Source organism: Pongo abelii, chromosome 15, assembly GCF_028885655.2.
Source record: "Pongo abelii isolate AG06213 chromosome 15, NHGRI_mPonAbe1-v2.0_pri, whole genome shotgun sequence".
In the NCBI taxonomy this organism is placed as follows: domain Eukaryota; kingdom Metazoa; phylum Chordata; class Mammalia; order Primates; family Hominidae; genus Pongo; species Pongo abelii.
In genome coordinates this window covers 59,221,770-59,239,226 of record NC_072000.2, presented here as the reverse complement: position 1 = coordinate 59,239,226, position 17,457 = coordinate 59,221,770, and the positions used below count along the sequence as shown (strand labels likewise).

The 17,457-nt window shown below is 39.9% G+C and overlaps 1 protein-coding gene across 3 annotated transcripts in view; it reads left to right on the top strand.

Annotated features, from left to right (window-relative positions):
- The window catches only part of DLGAP5 (DLG associated protein 5), a 44,674-nt gene that overhangs the window by 3,634 nt on the left and 23,583 nt on the right, over window positions 1-17,457 (top strand). For all 3 annotated transcript variants that reach the window (XM_054530113.2, XM_002824765.5, XM_054530112.2), the window contains exons 3-10: window positions 4,669-4,862; window positions 5,990-6,052; window positions 7,111-7,195; window positions 7,626-7,748; window positions 8,701-8,771; window positions 11,083-11,357; window positions 12,398-12,522; window positions 12,954-13,080. In XM_054530113.2, the coding sequence (XP_054386088.2) occupies window positions 4,669-4,862; window positions 5,990-6,052; window positions 7,111-7,195; window positions 7,626-7,748; window positions 8,701-8,771; window positions 11,083-11,357; window positions 12,398-12,522; window positions 12,954-13,080 (1,063 nt within the window). The remainder of the gene's footprint in view (window positions 1-4,668; window positions 4,863-5,989; window positions 6,053-7,110; window positions 7,196-7,625; window positions 7,749-8,700; window positions 8,772-11,082; window positions 11,358-12,397; window positions 12,523-12,953; window positions 13,081-17,457) is intronic.

Genomic DNA, 17,457 nt, shown 5'->3' with positions numbered 1-17,457 from the left:
TTTTGACAGGTTAAGAAAATTTATTTAGCTTAGAGGAGAGCCCCAGGTATGAACAAGTGGCATTAAACTTTGCAGATTCTCCTATTAATATAACCCTGAGTATTATTGGTGAAGAGTAACAGTAGTATAGTACTGCATTAGCAACTTGGTTCTCTCTTCCAAAAGGCATGAAGAAGAAGGGAAGAATCTGTTAAATATTCTAAACTCATAATCTCAATACAACAAGCTATAAATAAAGCCACCATTACTATTGCAATACTTGAATGGACAAGGTCAACTTTACAAAAAAAAAAAAAAAAAATTCCCCACTAGACACTGTGCCCATAACCTTCACGGAGCTGCCACTGTTCCAATGCTCCATTTCTTAACCAAAAATCTTTCAAATTAAAGTCTAACTATGTCAGTATGCTATTAAAATATCCTTTATTTCCCGTTTGCAAAGGCTTAGAGGTAGGAGTGTGCCTGATATGTTTTAGTGAATGCAAGTAGGTAACTGGGTAGAAAAGAATGAGCAAGGGAGATAGATTACATAGAATCCTAAGGACCATCATTATAAGGACATTGGCTTTTACTCTGAAATGAGAGGCCATTAATGGGTGTTTATGTAATCTGATTCATGTTTTAAAAGGATCAGTTTGGAGTCAGGCCTGTAGCCCTAGCTACTTCAGAGGCTGAGGCAGGAAATCTTGAGCTCAGGAGTTTGAAGCTTCAGTGTGCTACGATGGTGCCTGTGAAAAGCCACTGCACTCTGGCCTCGGCAACATATGGAGATCCTGTCCCCTAAAAAAAAAAAGAAAGAAAAGGATCAGTTCGGGCACGGTGGCTCATGCCTGTAATCCCAGCACTTTGGGAGGCCAAGGCGGGTGGATCGCGAGGTCAAGAGTTTGAGACCAGCCTGACCAACATGGTGAAACCCCATCTCTACTAAAAATAAAAAAATTAGCTAGGTGTGGTGACACACACCTGTAATCCCACCTCAGGAGGCTGAGGCAGGAGAATCGCTTGAATCCAGGAGGTGGAAGTTGCAGTGAGCTGAGATCATGCTATTGTACTCCAGCCTGGGCGACAGAGCGAGACTCCATCTCAAAAAAAAAAAAAAGGATCACTTTGGATGCTGTGTTGAGAATAGATTATAGGGTAGTATGTATGACATCAGGGAGAGCAGTAAGTAGACTACTGCAATAATTTAGTTGATATTAAAGTATTAAAAGACAAGGGGCCAGACGCGGTGGCTCATACCTGTAATCCCAGTACCCCAGGCTAAGGTGGGTGGATCACGAGGTCAAGAGATCAAGACCATTCTGGCCAACATGGTGAAACCCCGTCTCTACTAAAAATAAAAAAATCAGCTGGGTGTGGTGGCGCGCGCCTGTAGTCCCAGCTACTTGGGAGGCTGAGGCAGGAGAATCACCTGAACCCAGGAGGTGGAGGTTGCAGTGAGCCAATCATGCCACTGCACTCCAGGCTGGGCAACAAAGTGAGACTCCATCTCAAAAAAAAAAAGACAAGGGAAAACTAGTAAAGAACCAAGGAACAATGCAAAGTAATGTAAGAGGATAACCAGAAGAACGTGCTATCCTAGAAACTGAGTAGAAAAGTGCATATCGAGGAGAGACTGATTAACTATGTTAGTCAGTACTGCTTGTTAGATCAAGTATAATAGAAGTGAGAATTTGGACTTCACTACTGTGGAGGTCACTGGTGATCTTGAATAGTTTTGGTGGAGTGAGGTTCAGGGAGTGAAAGTCAGATTGGAATGGGTGAGTATAATCAAACCCTTAGATATAATTTGTAGTCTATAGAAAACATGGGGCCTGGAGGAATGAGTAAACAAATATAGCTTGCAAGGACATTCAATAGGAAAACTGACTACCTTTTGTCAGTAAGACAGTGGCATGAAAAGAAGAGTGGGGAGGAGGATCTGTTTTAGATGAATAGATTTAAAAAGACATCCAAATAAAATGTGTTGCTCTTACTTTGTTCTTGATTTAAATAAATAGATGGTTTAAAAGACCTCTTTGAAACAAATAGAGATGTTTAAATCTGGACCCTGTAATAGATAACAAGGAATTACTGCTGATTTTGTTAAGTGTGATGATGATATCGTGGCTATGAAAGGAAATGTCTTTATTTTATTTAATTTTTATTTTTTGAGACGGAGTTTTGCTCTTCTTGCCCGGGCTGGAGTGCAATGGCACGATCTCGGCTCACCACAACCTCTGCCTCCTGGGTTCAAGCGATTCTCCTGTCTCAGCCTTCCTGAGTAGCTGGGATTACAGGCATGCACCACCACGCCTGGCTAATTTTGTATTTTTAGTAGAGACAGGGTTTCTCCATGTTGGTCAGGCTGGTCTCAAACTCCCGACCTCAGGTGATCCTCCCACCTCAGTCTCCCAAAGTGCTAGGAGTACAGGCGTGAGCTATCGCACCCTTCCGGAAATGTCTTTATTTTTTAGAAGTATATACTAAAGTATTTAGAGATGAAATCTTCTAAGCATAATTTGTTTTAAACAACAGCAAAATGTTCATAATTATTGAATCTTGGTAATAGGTATATGGGGTTCATGATAATTGTGTGTACATTAGAAGTTTTTCATAATTTTGAAAAGAGAGGGAATATAAAGAGTGTTGGAAATAGGCTGGGCTTGGTGGCTCACACCTGTAATTCCAGCACTTTGGGATGCCAAGGTGGGTGGATCACCTGAGGTCAGGAGTTCAAGACCAGCCTGGCCAACATGGTGAAACCCCATCTCTACTCAAAATACAAAAATTAGCCAGGCACAGTGGCGCATGCCTGTAATCCTAGCTACTAAGGAGGCTAAGGCAGAATTGCTTGAACTCAGGAGGTGGAGGTTGCAGTGAGCTAAGATTGCGCCACTGCACTCCAACCTGGGTGACAGAGTGAGACTCTGTCTCAAAAAAGGCCAGGCACGGTGGCTCACACCTGTAATCCCAGCACTTTGGGAGGCCGAGGCGGGTGAATCATGAGGTCAGGAGTTCGAGACCACCCTGTCCAATATGGTGAAACTCCGTCTCTACTAAAAATACAAAAAATTAGCTGGGCATGGTGGTGGGCGCCTGTAATCCCAACTACTCGGGAGGCTGAGGCAGGAGAATCGCTTGAACCCGGGAGGCCAAGGATGCATTGAACCGAGATCACGCTGCTGCATTCCAGCCAAGGCGACAGTGTGAGACTCTGCCTTAAATAAATAAATAAATAAAAGTGTTGATAGTAGAGATACAGGTAAGTCTCTTGAAGAATTTTGCCTTAAATGGGACTAGAAAAATAAGTGCTAGATGAGGATGTAGGTTGGGAGAAATTACTGCATCTTTGTAACTTCATAATGGCAACAATTCAGTAGAGGAAAAAATAGATGAGTAAGAGGATAAGTTGCTGGAAGAATGTCCTTGAATAGGTGAGAAGGAATAGAGTACATCTATTATAATAAATAGCACCTATAATTGTATTAGTTATCCCAAAACTTAGCAGCTTAAAACAATAAACATTGATTATTTCATACAATTTTTGTGGGTCAGGAACTTGGGTATGGCTGAGCTGGGTGATTCTGAAGGTAGCAGCCAAGATGTCATCCAGAGATATATCTGAAGCCTTAACTGAGACTAGAGGATCTGCCTCCAAGATGACTGACTCACATGAACAGCAAGTTGATGCTGGCTTTTGGAAGCAGGCTGTAGTTCTTTGTCATGTGGGCATCTCCATAGGACTGCTTGAGTCTTCTTAAGGCCCTACATGGCACCTGGCTTCTCCCAGAGCAAGTGATGCTTCAAGAGAGAGCAAGGCAAACACTACCCTAGTTTTAGAAGTCATATTCCATTATTCCTGTAATACTCTCTTGGTCACACAAGTCAGCTCTATTCAGTGTGAGAGGGGATGACACAGGGCAAGACTATCAGGAAGTGAGGATCAGTAGAGGGCAGCTTGGATGCTGGCTATCATACAAGTTAATTAATTTAAAAGTGAAGTTATACATGCCTAGTACATGGCAAACAGTTAATATTTGAACACATGAAGGCAAAACGAATACAAATTTTAAAAGACTAGGGGTTGAAATAACTTGTGGCTAGAGTGCTAAAGAATTAACAAGAAATATTAAAAGCATTTGCCTTTGTGCGGAGAGGTCTTGCTGTGTTACTCAAGCTGAACTTGAACTCCTGGGCTCAAATGATCCTTCCACCTCAGCCTTCCTAGTAGATGGGACTACAGGTGTGTTACTGTGCCTGGCTTATTGAAAGCTTTTTTTTTTTTCTTGAGACGGAGTCTTGCTCTGTCGCCTAGGCTAGAGTGCAGGGGCGCGATCTTGGCTCACTGCAACCTCCATCTCCTGGGTTCAAGCAATTCTCCTCCCTCACCCTCCCGAATAGCTGGGATTACAGGTGACCGCCACCACACCCAGCTAATTTTTGCATTTTTAGTAGAGACGGGATTTCACCATGTTGGCCAGGCTGGTCTCAAACTCCTGACCTCAGATGATCCGCCCTCTTCGGCCTCCCAAAGTGCTGGGATTACAGGCGTGAGCCACCGTGCCTGGCTTGAAAGCATTTTTTAGCAGCAGTTGAAATGACACAAAAATAATTGTTTATACATTTGCATAACTTTTCATCTGAAATGTTTTATATACTATGTGGTTTTGGTTTTTTTCTGCCTAGGGGCAATGAAAACTATTCTAGGTGATCAACGAAAACAGATGCTCCAAAAATACAAAGAAGAAAAGCAACTTCAAAAATTGAAAGAGCAGAGAGAGAAAGCTAAACGAGGAATATTTAAAGTGGGTCGTTATAGACCTGATATGCCTTGTTTTCTTTTATCAAACCAGAATGCTGTGAAAGCTGAGCCAAAAAAGGTAAATTTAGTGTCTTAATATAAAGGAATAGTTTCTTTTATTTGGTTTTTTCTTCAAGACATTAAGTGACTAAAATAACCCCTTTCCCTTAGTCTCTTTATTAACTGGTTGGTAGAAGGTGGGAATGACATAATAGTAGCTCAGAAGAATGAAAATCAGGTCTCTTAAGATAGCTGTAGGTAAGTTGAGATAGGATAAAACTAGGAAAATTGGTAGAACCAGGCTGAACAATGTTATGCAAAGGATTTGGTGTTTATCCTGTAGGTTATGCAGAATCAGGAGAAGTTTATAAATAAGGGTAGTGCCATTGTCAAATTAATAATTCAGGAAAATACCATAGCCCTAAAGATTTTAGTCTGGAAAGGGAAGCATTTATAGATCGGGAGACCAATTGTGAGACTATTGTAATAGAATAGATGGAAAGGGGCAGTGGGTTTTAAAAGGAAAAAATAGGTGTAAGACATCTAAATAAAGGCATTTGACAGGACTGGTGGCCAAGTAGATGGTGAGGGGTAAAGGAAATTGAAAAAGCAGAGAGAAGCTCTGCTGCTAAGAGATAAGGAAGATAAGGAACAAGCTTAAGTGGGTGCATGTTAACCTTTTTAAAAATCTTAAACTTCTGTGGGCCACCTAGATATTAGTAAAAATTTGGAAAGCAGGATGGAAATTGGTGCTAAGATGTCGATTTAGGATATAATATTGGGAATATGGATGGGTGTTTAAGCTGTAGGACTAAATGAGACCATTCCAATAAGGATATACAAAATTATGAAAAAGTGGGCTCTAGAGAGCACCTTTAGGTAGGCAGAAGTCAGGTACCAGGCTGAGGACTGGTCAGAGAGGCAGGAGAACTAAGAGAGGATAGAAGCTCATATTAATGATGATTCCAATACCTGGAAAATACGGTTTGAAATTTCTTTCTCACTGAGAAATGTGAGTAATTTTTGAAGTTACTAACTTAATTTAAATCAAGCTAGAACCAGAAAAAGGAATTTAATTATCTTTTTGCTGTAAGAGATTAAGGATAAAATTTAACTTTAAAATGGGAACTTTATTTTGTAATAAGATATGGAAGTAAACCTTTACCAGTTCATTTTTTAAGTTCATCTTCTTTTGACTGTTCTAAGGCTATTCCATCTTCTGTACGGATTACAAGGTCAAAGGCCAAAGACCAAATGGAGCAGACTAAGGTATGGTTGATAATAGATAATTGTTACTAAAATGATAAATTGCACTTTTTTAGTAAGTAAATTCATTTTAAATCTAATATCAGATTCAAACATAATGATTAATTTACTAGAGTTAACAGGTACCAAAGTCACTGTTTTTGGTATGGTGATGTAGAGCAATTTCACTTAAAATATTTGCTCCAACATTCCTTATGAGATCCGTGGCAAACTGTCTTTGTGTCACACTCTTGTTTTGTTTACTGGGCTCCTTTTATGCATTCCAAGTTACCTGCATGAAATGCAGATGGGGAGGAAAGCACACAGGGTAGGTGTTATAAACTTATGGGTCTTCAAAATACTGTAATAGAGATATTAGGAGGGTTACTAAAAAAATGAAGTGGGCAAGAAGGGAAATAATATGCCTCTTTATCAGGTGAGGAAGCTAAGTTCCACGTATGCATATATATTTTGCATTGCTGTGGTGTTCCTGGTGTTGTCGGCTTTTGGATACAATAAACTAAATTCTCTTTGTGGAACTTACATGTAAGGCATTAAAAAAATACGTAATATGTCAGAAGATAAGTATTATGGAAGAGATTTTAAAAAGGGGTGATGGGGTGTACTAGAAGTAAGTATGGGGTAGAATTTTGATTGGGCAGTTAAGGAAGGCCTCCCTGAGATGAAAGCCTTTTGAGTGAAGTCATTATGGAAGTGGAGAAGAGAACCATGGGAAAGTGCTTTTTATCCAGGAGAAGTATTTTCCAGGCAAAATTAAAAGGTCTTGAAGTGAAATGTCTAGGAGCGTTTAAGGACCTTCAGAAGGCAAGTTATAGTTAGCTGTTTTTAATAGCTTGGGTTATTAGCATTTTCTAAATTCTTTGATTCTGAAAAAGGATGTAAGCTTTTTTGGAAGCTTAATGGAAAGCTTTTCTTTATCTCATTTTATTTGGGGTAGTTTTTTTTTTGTTGGGTCATTTACAATGATCAGATTTCATATGAGGAATCAATTTACAGATTAAAAATATGATGGTTTGATTCATTATGCAATTAAATCACATAGCACCTAATCTCTTAAATAGATTGATAATGAGAATGATGTTCGAGCAATCCGACCTGGTCCAAGACAAACTTCTGAAAAGAAAGTGTCAGACAAAGAGAAAAAAGGTAGGAATATTAGCAATTACTATAAATCCTCTGAGGCTACCACAGCCATAATTTTTTTTAAGTGTCTTGAAGGTCAACTGGAATTTGTTTGTTTGTGACAGAGTCTTGCTCTGTCACCCAGGTTGGAGTGCAGTGGCACAATCATAGCTCACTGGAGCCTCCACCTCCTGGGCTCAAGTGATCCTCCCACCTCAGCCTCCTGAGTAGCTGCAACTACAGACTTGCCACCATGCCCAGCTGATTTTTATATTTTTTGTAGAGACAGGGTCTCACTATGTTGCCTAGGCTGGTTTCGAACTCCTGGGCTGAAGTGATCCTCCTGCCTCCCGAGTAGCTGAGACTACAGGCATGCACTACCATGCCTGGCTTCACAGCAATAATTTAATAACTACAAGGGACATTTGATTTGGTTATTTTTTTTTCCCCACAGTTGTGCAGCCTGTAATGCCCACGTCGTTGAGAATGACTCGATCAGCTACTCAAGCAGCAAAGCAGGTTCCCAGAACGGTCTCATCTACCACAGCAAGAAAGCCAGTCACAAGAGCTGCTAATGGTGAGAACTATTCCTTGATCAGTGACTGAACTAGAATGTTTGGTCCTTGAGGTTTTTGTGTTCCGTTTCAAAAATCAACAAGTACTTCTTTGAGTAGGAGAGAAGGAAACAGGAAATTCTAATACCTGAAAATAGATTCTGTGCCCTGACATCTGGTTAGCACACAATGGGTGCCCAATCATTGAAGAACTTAATTAGTATAAGCAGTGTTTCAAAGTGAAAAATTAATGGTCCGAGTAAATCACAGTTCATTTATTTGGTGCAATACAATGTAGCCATTAAGAATAATATTAAAGAACACTTAATGACATGGTTCATGATATATTAAGTGGGCAAAGAAAAGCGCATCAAACTCTGAACAGTAGGATCGCAGTTCTAAAAAGCAGTATGTGAATATGTGGACATAGGACTGGAAAACCATACCCTGAAGTGACAGCTGAGTAATGGAATCCTGGGTGATTTGTCATTATTGTTGTTTGTAGTTTTCTGTTATTTTTCTAATTGTCTGTAATAAATATGTACAGGCTGAGCAACCCTAATCAAAACATCCAAAATCCTGAGCATTGACATGAAGTTCAAAGGTCATCCTCAAAGGAAATGCTCTTGGAGCATTTCAGATTTTAGATATTTGTATCAAGTATGCTGAACCTGTAAGTATAATGTAAATATTCCAAAATCGGGAATCTAAAATATCTCTGGTCCCAAGCATTTTGGATAAGGGATACTCAATCTGTATTTGGTATTCAGATGAAAAGGGTAAAACACTCTGGTTTTGAAAAGAGATGGTTTGTATTTGGCAGGAAATTCCATAACCCTTTTTATAATAGGGCTTTTAATAAAAAAATCTTTCAAGACATATGTCCTACTGTTGCTTCTTTTCCTTTCCCAAGTTACCTAGTATTTTCATGTAGCATTTCTATCTAGTAAAATAAATATGTTATTGTTGTTTTAGAAAACGAACTAGAAAGAAAGGTGCCAAGTAAAGGAAGACCCGCCAAAAATGTAGAAACAAAACCCGACAAGGTAGAGAATAAACATCTTTTTACTTCTAGATGCTTTGAAAATCTCATTGCTACTTTCATAAAGTTGAAATTAAACATAAAGAACTGCTTTAAGAGGTTAACCCACATGTGTGTTAAAACTTCGTGAACCGTAAGAAAGCATCAAGAGGATTTACTCTTGTTGTTTTTCAGGTATCTTATTTTCAGAGCTTTATAGGTAGAGAAAGCATAATTTGGTTAGAAGATGGAGAAAAATAATAAAAACACAGCTGAGAGAAACCTGTATGTGGGAATTAGCCAAGACATAGGGTGAAGTGGGGTGAAATGCATTGACTTTGGATTCATTTAGGCCTGGGTTTGAATATTCTCTCTGCTTCCAATGAGCTGCATAACCCTGGGCAAGTTATGTAGTTTATGAGCTTGTTTTCTTATTCCTAACATGGAATACCTGCATAGAGTAGTTGTAAGAATTAAATAAACTAAAATTTCTGCCTGCATCTAGCATGGTTTCTAATAAGGTCTTCAAAAAAGATGCCCCATTTGAGGACCCAACCCCTTGGCCTATAATCTATGGTATAGTTTCTTTTCTTTTCTTTTCTTTTTTGAGACACAGTCTCACTCGGTCACCCAGGCTCGAGTGCAATGGCGCGATCTTGGCTCACTGCATCTTCCGCTTCCCGGGTTCAAGTGATTCTCCTGCCTCAGCCTCCCAAGTAGTTGGGATTACAGGCGTGCGCCACCACGCCCATCTGATTTTTGTGTTTTTAGTAGAGACGAGGTTTCACCATGTTGGCCAGGCTGGTCTTGAACTCCCGACCGCAGGTGATCCACCTGCCTCGGCCTCCCAAAGTGCTGGGATTACAGGCGTGAGCCACCACGCCTGGCCAGTATAATTTCTTAATTTTAAAAAAGTATCAAAGATTAAGTAACCTGGCTAGATTCTTAGTAAAAAATCAAACACAGATCAAGAAAGGAAACACACAGTGAATCTTCGCAGATAAAGCAGCTGGACCTTATAGGTCCTCCCTTAAGATTAACCCTTAAGGATTATCACTAGTTTTTGCTTTGACTGCTATGCTGGCTTCAACAGTGTTACCACTTAAACTCTTGTCCAGGTTGAAATACCTGGGTTTGAGTTCATATCTTATTAAAAATCAGAAACTTGGAAACCTCTAGAAATTATTTAAATACCAAGTAACAAATTGACTTGAAATAGTAAATATGCTTTGTATTTTATATGGTTAATCTTTTGTGTCACATTGAAGGTATTGCTTTTGCGTTAAGGTTATTTATAATCTAAGGTTATTTAAGTTAAGAATTTGGTCCTTAATGATAGTCATTCCATAATGTTAGATTTCTGATTTTAAACCATTGTAATTATCAACACAATTTTTTTTTTTTGAGACAGAGTCTTGCTCTGTCGCCCAGGCTGGAGTGCAGTGACACGATCTCGGCTCACTGCAAGCTCCACCTCCCGGTTTCTCACCATTCTCCTGCCTCAGCCTCCCAAGTAGCTGGGACTACAGGCACCTGCCACCATGCCCGGCTAATTTTTTGTATTTTTAGTAGAGACGGGGTTTTGCTGTGTTAGCCAGGATGGTCTCGATCTCCCGACTTCGTGATCCGCCTGCCTCAGCCTCCCAAAGTGCTGGGATTACAGGCATGAGCCACTGTGCCTGGCCGTAATTATAAACATAATTTAAGTAAAAAGATACGTATTTGTTGAATAAGTTTTCCATATTAATTTTCCATTATCTTTTAATTTGTTGTAATACCCAAAAGGTATTAGTTAGTCTTTAAATAAGAATTGGTTCGGGGTGGGTGTGGTGGCTCCTGCGTGTAATCCCAGCACTTCAGGAGGCTGAGGCTGGCGGATCACCAGGTCAGGAGATTGAGACCATCCTGGCTAACACAGCGAAACCCCGTTTCTACTAAAAATACAAAAAATTAGCTGGGTGTGGTGGCGGGCGTCTGTAGTCCCAGGTACTTGAGAGGCCGAGGCAGGAGAATGGCGTGAACCCGGGAGGCGGAGCTTGCAGGGAGCCGGAGCTTGCAGGGAGCAGAGATCGTGCCACTGCACTCCAGCCTAGGCGGCAGAGGATGACTCCGTATCAAAAAAAAAAAAATTGATTCTATTCCCAGGTAATAGCAATGGGTTTAGTGTAACTGGTCTTCGGATTCCATGTGTACACTTAATTGTATCTGTTTTTGTCTCTCAAATTATGTACATAGAACATATATTTCTGTTGTCATATTTTCAGACCTATAAAAATTGGTTGAATATATCCTCAGAAGAGAGAAATCTTACTCTACTTTGTTAACTCACATCCTAGGGTGTTTCTTGTAAAGTCGATAGTGAAGAAAATACTTTGAATTCACAAACTAGTGCAACAAGTGGAATGGATCCAGATGGAGTCTTATCAAAAATGGAAAACTTACCTGAGATAAATACTGCAAAAATAAAAGGGAAGAATTCCTTCGCACCTAAGGATTTTATGTTTCAGCCACTGGATGGTCTGAAGACCTATCAAGTAACACCTATGACTCCCAGAAGTGCCAATGCTTTTTTGACACCCAGTTACACCTGGACTCCTTTAAAAACAGAAGTGTAAGAATATGATCTTAATAATAAGTCCCTTGCTAAGATGGGTAATAAATGCCTTTCTTTTTTTTTTTTTTTCTCTCAGACAGAGTCTTGCTGTGTCGCCCAAGGCTGGAGTGCAGTGGTGTGATCTCCCCTCACTGCGAGCTCCGCCTGCTGGGTTCACGCCATTCTCCTGCCTCAGCCTCTCAAGTAGCTGGGACTACAGGCGCCCGTCACCACGCCCGGCTAATTTTTTGTATCTTTAGTAGAGACGGGGTTTCACCATGTTAGCCAGGATGGTCTCGATCTCTTGACCTCGTGATCCGCCTGCCTCGGCCTCCCAAAGTGCTGGGATTACAGGCGTGAGCCACTGCGCCCAGCCAAATGTCTTTCTTATATTTGGTCTACGCTCTTAAAAAGTTATTATTAGTGAACTGTGTTAATTAGGAATTGTGCAATTTTTTCTTTAAAAAAATTCTTCAGAAGGTACAATAATGTAATTGACAGTTTTTATATTTCCTATGCATTGTTATTTTCACTATACAATTTGGGGTTTTTTGTTTTTAATAAATGACTTAATTATAAAATGCATACATTTTTCAAAAGAAGAAAATTGCTATACTGCTTTAGCTCAGGTATGACTTTTTCGTCATTTTCTTCTGGCTTAGTATTTAGAAAAACTGCCTCTGAAGACAAAAATGATTAATTTGCAAAACAAGGGAAAAATCAGTTGGAACCTTTAAAAGAAAAGGCAAGCTCATTTTGCAAAGACTGGCTGGCAGCAAATATACTAAAAACTGCTCAGCAGCATCTGAGACTGTTAAGCGTTTATGTTCCATTAAGAAATCTTCAAAATCTTTGAATCTCATTACAATTAATTAGTAAAAATGGACATTCACACTATAGGTGTTTACATTTTCTCCCCTCCAGAATACACATTTTAAAAAAATAGAAACATTTCTATTTTAGCCCAGATCTACGACAAGTGACACAATTTTGAAACCCTTTATATTAGATATATGGAGTTCATGTTTCATGAAGTATATTTTTGCTATTGTTTTTAGTGATGAGTCTCAAGCAACAAAAGAAATTTTGGCACAAAAATGTAAAACTTACTCTACCAAGACAATACAGCAAGATTCAAATAAATTGCCATGTCCTTTGGGTCCTCTAACTGTTTGGCATGAAGGTATAGTATTTAATTAATTTATTCATTTTTTAGAATAATGTTGTTAATAATACAAAAAATATTTTGCTTTCAGGTATAGTAATTAAATTTTTACTTTTCTGGATTATTACTTGTCAGATTTGTTTGGAGCTCTTTTTCACCATATCATTTGGGGATATGAACTCAGGGTCAGGAAAGACAGGAAAGCATGGGTAAAGATATCTGAAGAGATAATTGGAATGAAGAATACAGACAGAAGAGGGGAAATAAATGTAAATGTAAAGAAAAAAATATTGAGAGCTACTTTAGAGGAAATGTGAAGTGATTGAGGCAGAAATAAAATTTTAAAATTAAACATTGAAAAGAAGGATTTTTAAAATGTCTTTTTAGGGGCTGTCATTTTAGGAATTGTTGCTTTGAAATTTATATGTAAGATTTTCTTTAATTTATAGAACATGTTTTAAATAAAAATGAAGCTACTAGTAAAAATTTAAATGGCCTTCCAATAAAAGAAGTCCCATCACTTGAAAGAAATGAAGGTCAAATTGCTCAGCCCCACCATGATGTGCCATATTTCAGGTATGTCTTTGTGTTTCTAGTGTAAGAATTTTGTATTAATATCTAGACATTTAAAACCAAAACTAAAAATTTTTAACCTTAATATAGTGGGGGAAAACTGATGTTAGGTGATTTTCACGTTTAAATTTTATTTTTTTGATAACTAGTACATTCATGCGGTTCCTAATTCAAAGGGTAGGAAAAGGTACAAGTGAGAAGACTCCTTCTCAGCACTGTGACCCCACCACATAGTTTGAACCTTTCATGAAGGCAAGTGTTAACTCATTTCTTGTGAATACTTCCATGGATAGTTCATGCATATGTAGACAAATATAACATGTACATTTTTTTCTTTTTTAAAAAATATAGACAATAGGCTGGGCATGGTGGATCACAAGGTCAAGAAATCGAGACCATCCTGGCTAACATGGTGAAACCCCATCTCTACTAAAACTATAAAAATTGGCTGGGCATGGTGGTGCACACCTGTAGTCCCAGCTACTCGGGAGGCTGAGGCAGGAGAATCGCTTGAACCTGGGAGGCGGAGGTTGCAGTTAGCCAAGATTGCACCACTGCACTCCAGCCTGGCAACAGAGTGAGACTCCATCTCAAAATATATATATCTATATACATATATATATTGGGGAATCTGCCCTGATGTTCACATAGGTTCTTTTCTATTTTCCTTAATCGTCGGCCAGCTTGAGAAATAAAGGGACAGAGTACAAAAAGAGAGAAATTTTAAAGCTGGGCGTCCGGGGGAGACATCACATGTCGGTAGGTTCCGTGATGCCCCACAAGCTGCAAAAACCAGCAAGTTTTTATTAGGGATTTTCAAAAGGGGAGGGAGTGTGCGAATAGGTGTGGGTCACAGACATCAAGTACTTTACAAGGTAATAGAATATCACAAGGCAAGTGGAGGCAGGTCGAGATCACAGGACCGGGGCGAAATTAAAATTGCTAGTGAAGTTTCGGGCACCATTGTCATTGATAACATCTTATCAGGAGACAGCGTTTTGAGATCAACCGGTCTGACCAAAATTTATTAGGCGGGAATTTCCTCTTCCTAATAAGCCTGGGAGCGCTATGGGAGACTGGGGTCTATTTCACCCCTGCAGTTTTGACCGTAAGAGCCATGCCCAGGGGGGCCAGTTCAGAGACCCACCCCCAGGTGCGCATTCTCCTTCTCAGGAATGTTCCTTGCTGAGAAAAAGAATTCAGTGATATTTCTCCCATTTGCTTTTGAAAGAAGAGAAATATGCCTCTGTTCCGCCCGGCTCACGGGCAGTCAGAGTTTAAGGTTATCTCTCTTATTGCCTGAACAATCGCTGTTACCCTGTTTTTTCAAGGTGCCCACATTTCCTATTGCTCAAACACACATGCTGTACAATTTGTGCAGTTAATGCAATTATTACAGGGTCCTGAGGCAACATACATCCTCCTCAGCTGACAGGATTAAGAGATTAAAGACAGGCATAGGAAATCACAAGGGTATTGATTGGGGAAGTGATAAGTGTCCATGAAATCTTTACAATTTATGTTTAGAGATCGCAGTAAAGACAGGCATAAGAAATTATAAAAGTATTAATTTGGGGAACTAATAAATGTCCATGAAATCTTCACAATCCACGTTCTTCTGCCATGGCTTCAGCCAGTCCCTCCGTTTGGGGTCCCTGACTTCCCGCAACATATATATATAGAGAGAGAGAGACAACATATATATATATATATATATATATTCCCACAACATATATATAGAGAGAGACAATATCATACAATACACACTATTCTGTTTGCAAATCAAGTAGATGAGAAGTATCTCACTATAGTTTTACTATTCATTTGTTCTATTATAAATATACTTTTTGAGAGTGACTTCATTTCTTTCTTTCTCTTTTGTTTTGAAATGGTTGCACTCTGTTGCCCAGGCTAGAGTACAGTGATGTGATCTCAGCTCACTGCAGCCTCTCTGTCCTGAGCTCAAGCCATCCTCCTGCCAGTAGGTGGCTAATTTTGCTGTGTGTTTTTTTTTTTTGTTTTTTTTTTTTTTGTAGAGACGGGGTCTTAGGATATTCCCCAAGCTGGTCTCGAACTCGCAGGCTCAAGCGATCCTTTTGCCTCAGCCTCCCGTACTGTTAGGATTACAGGCATGAGCCACTATGTCCAGCTTAATTTCTTTTTTGGAGCACTGGGTTTTAGAATTATAAGGGATTTTAGAGGTAGCTAATCCATTGTGTCGTTCCACTGAGTTATTGAAATATTAAGCAATCTACCTAACTAGGTAATGTCAGAGCTAAACCATTTCTGCTATCTCTTTTTTTTTTTTTTTTTTTGGAGACGAAGTCTTGCTCTGTTGCCCAGGCCGGAGTGCAACGGTGTGATCTTGGCTCTTTGCAACCTCTGCCTCCCAGGTTCAAGCAATTCTCAGGCCTCAGCCTCCTGAGTAGCCGGGATTACAGGCATATGCCACCACACCCGGCTAATGTTTATAGTTTTAGTAGAGACGGGGTTTCACCATGTTGGTCAGGCTGGTCTCAAACTCCTGACCTTGTGATCTGCCTGCCTCAGCCTCCCAAAGTGCTGGTATTACAGGCGAGAGCCACCGCGCCCGACCCTTTGCTTCCTTATTAATCGTCATGTGTCATTGAATATGAACAACTCAAATTTTTTGTTTTTGTTTCTGTTTTTTGAGACAGGGTCTCACTCTGTCACCCAGGCTGGAGTGCAGTGTCTCGATCTTGGCTCACTGCAGCCTTGACCTCCCGACCTCCCACCTCAGCCTCCTGAGGAGCTGGGACTATGTCTGTTTCTAGCATAAGAATTTTGTGTTTAAAAAAATAAAAATAAAGAATTTTGTACTAATATCTAGACATTTAAAACCAAAACTAAAATATTTATAACCTTAATATAGTGGAGGGAAACTGATGTTAGGTGATTTTCATTTATCTTTTAAATTTTTATTTTATTTTATTTTATAACAAGAGGATACTACCATGCCTGGCTAATTTTTTATTTTTTTATTTTTTTTTTAAGTAGAGATTGGTTTTCGCCATGTTTCCCAGGCTGGTCTGGAACTCCTAGGCTCAAGTGATCTGCCTACCTCAGCCTCACAAAGTGCTGGCTGGAATTACAGGCATGAGCCACTGAGTCTGGCCCTAAATTTTTTTTTAAAGAAACAAAACCTGCCGGGTTCAGTGGCTCCCACCTGTAATCCCAGCACTTTGGGAGGCTGAGGCTTGCAGATCACCTGAGGTCAGGAGTTCAGGACTAGCCTGGCCAACATGGTGAAACACCATCTCTACTAAAAATACAAAAATTATCTGGGCCTGGTGCTAGGTGCCAGAAACTCTGTACCTACTAAACAATAATTCCCCATTCCTCAGCCATTCCCTCCCAGTCCCTGGTAAATACCATTCTACTTTCTGTCTCTGATTTTGACTCCGCTAAGTATCTTATTTAAGTAGAATTCTGTAGTATTTGTCTTTTTTTTACTGGCTTATTTCACTTAGCATAATGTCCTCAAGGTTCATTCATTGTAGCATGTGTCAGACTTTCCTTTTTAAGGCCGAATAATATTTCATTGTATGTATATACCACATTTTGCTTATCCCTTTGTCTGTCAGTGGACATTTGAGTTGCTTCCATGTTTTTTTTTTTTTTTTTTTTTTTTTTTTGAGACGGAGTCTCGCTCTGCCGCCCAGGCTGGAGTGCAGTGGCGCGATCTCGGCTCACTGCAAGCTCCGCCTCCCGGGTTCACGCCATTCTCCTGCCTCAGCCTCCCGAGTAGCTGGGATTACAGGTGCCCGCCACCACGCCCGGCTAATTTTTTTTTTCTATTTTTAGTAGAGACGGGGTTTCACCATGTTAGCCAGGATGGTCGCGATCTCCCGACCTCGTGATCCGCCCGCCTCGGCCTCCCAAAGTGCTGGGATTACAGGCGTGAGCCACCGTGCCCGGCGAGTTGCTTCCATGTTTTAACTGTTGTGAACACCTATGAACATGGGTGTACAAATACCCCTTTGAGACCCTGCTGTAAATTATTTTGGGTGTATACCCAGAAGTGGAATTGCTGGGTCATGTGGTAAGTCTATTTTTAATTTTTTGAGGAGCTGCCATACTGTTTTCTATAGTGGCTTTGCCGTTTTACATTCCCATCAACAGCATACAAGGGTTCTAGTTTCTCTACATGCTAGGATACTTTTTCCATAGACACAAATTAAACTTCTTTTAGGCCTGGGTTTCTCAATCTTAGCATTATTGACATTTTAGATTGTATACTTGTTGTGGGTATATATCCTATACATCGTAGGATGTTTTGTAGCATCCCTGGCCAGTAGCACTCCTCCAGTCATGACAATCAAAAATATTTCCAACCACCACCAAGTGTTCCCCAGAATG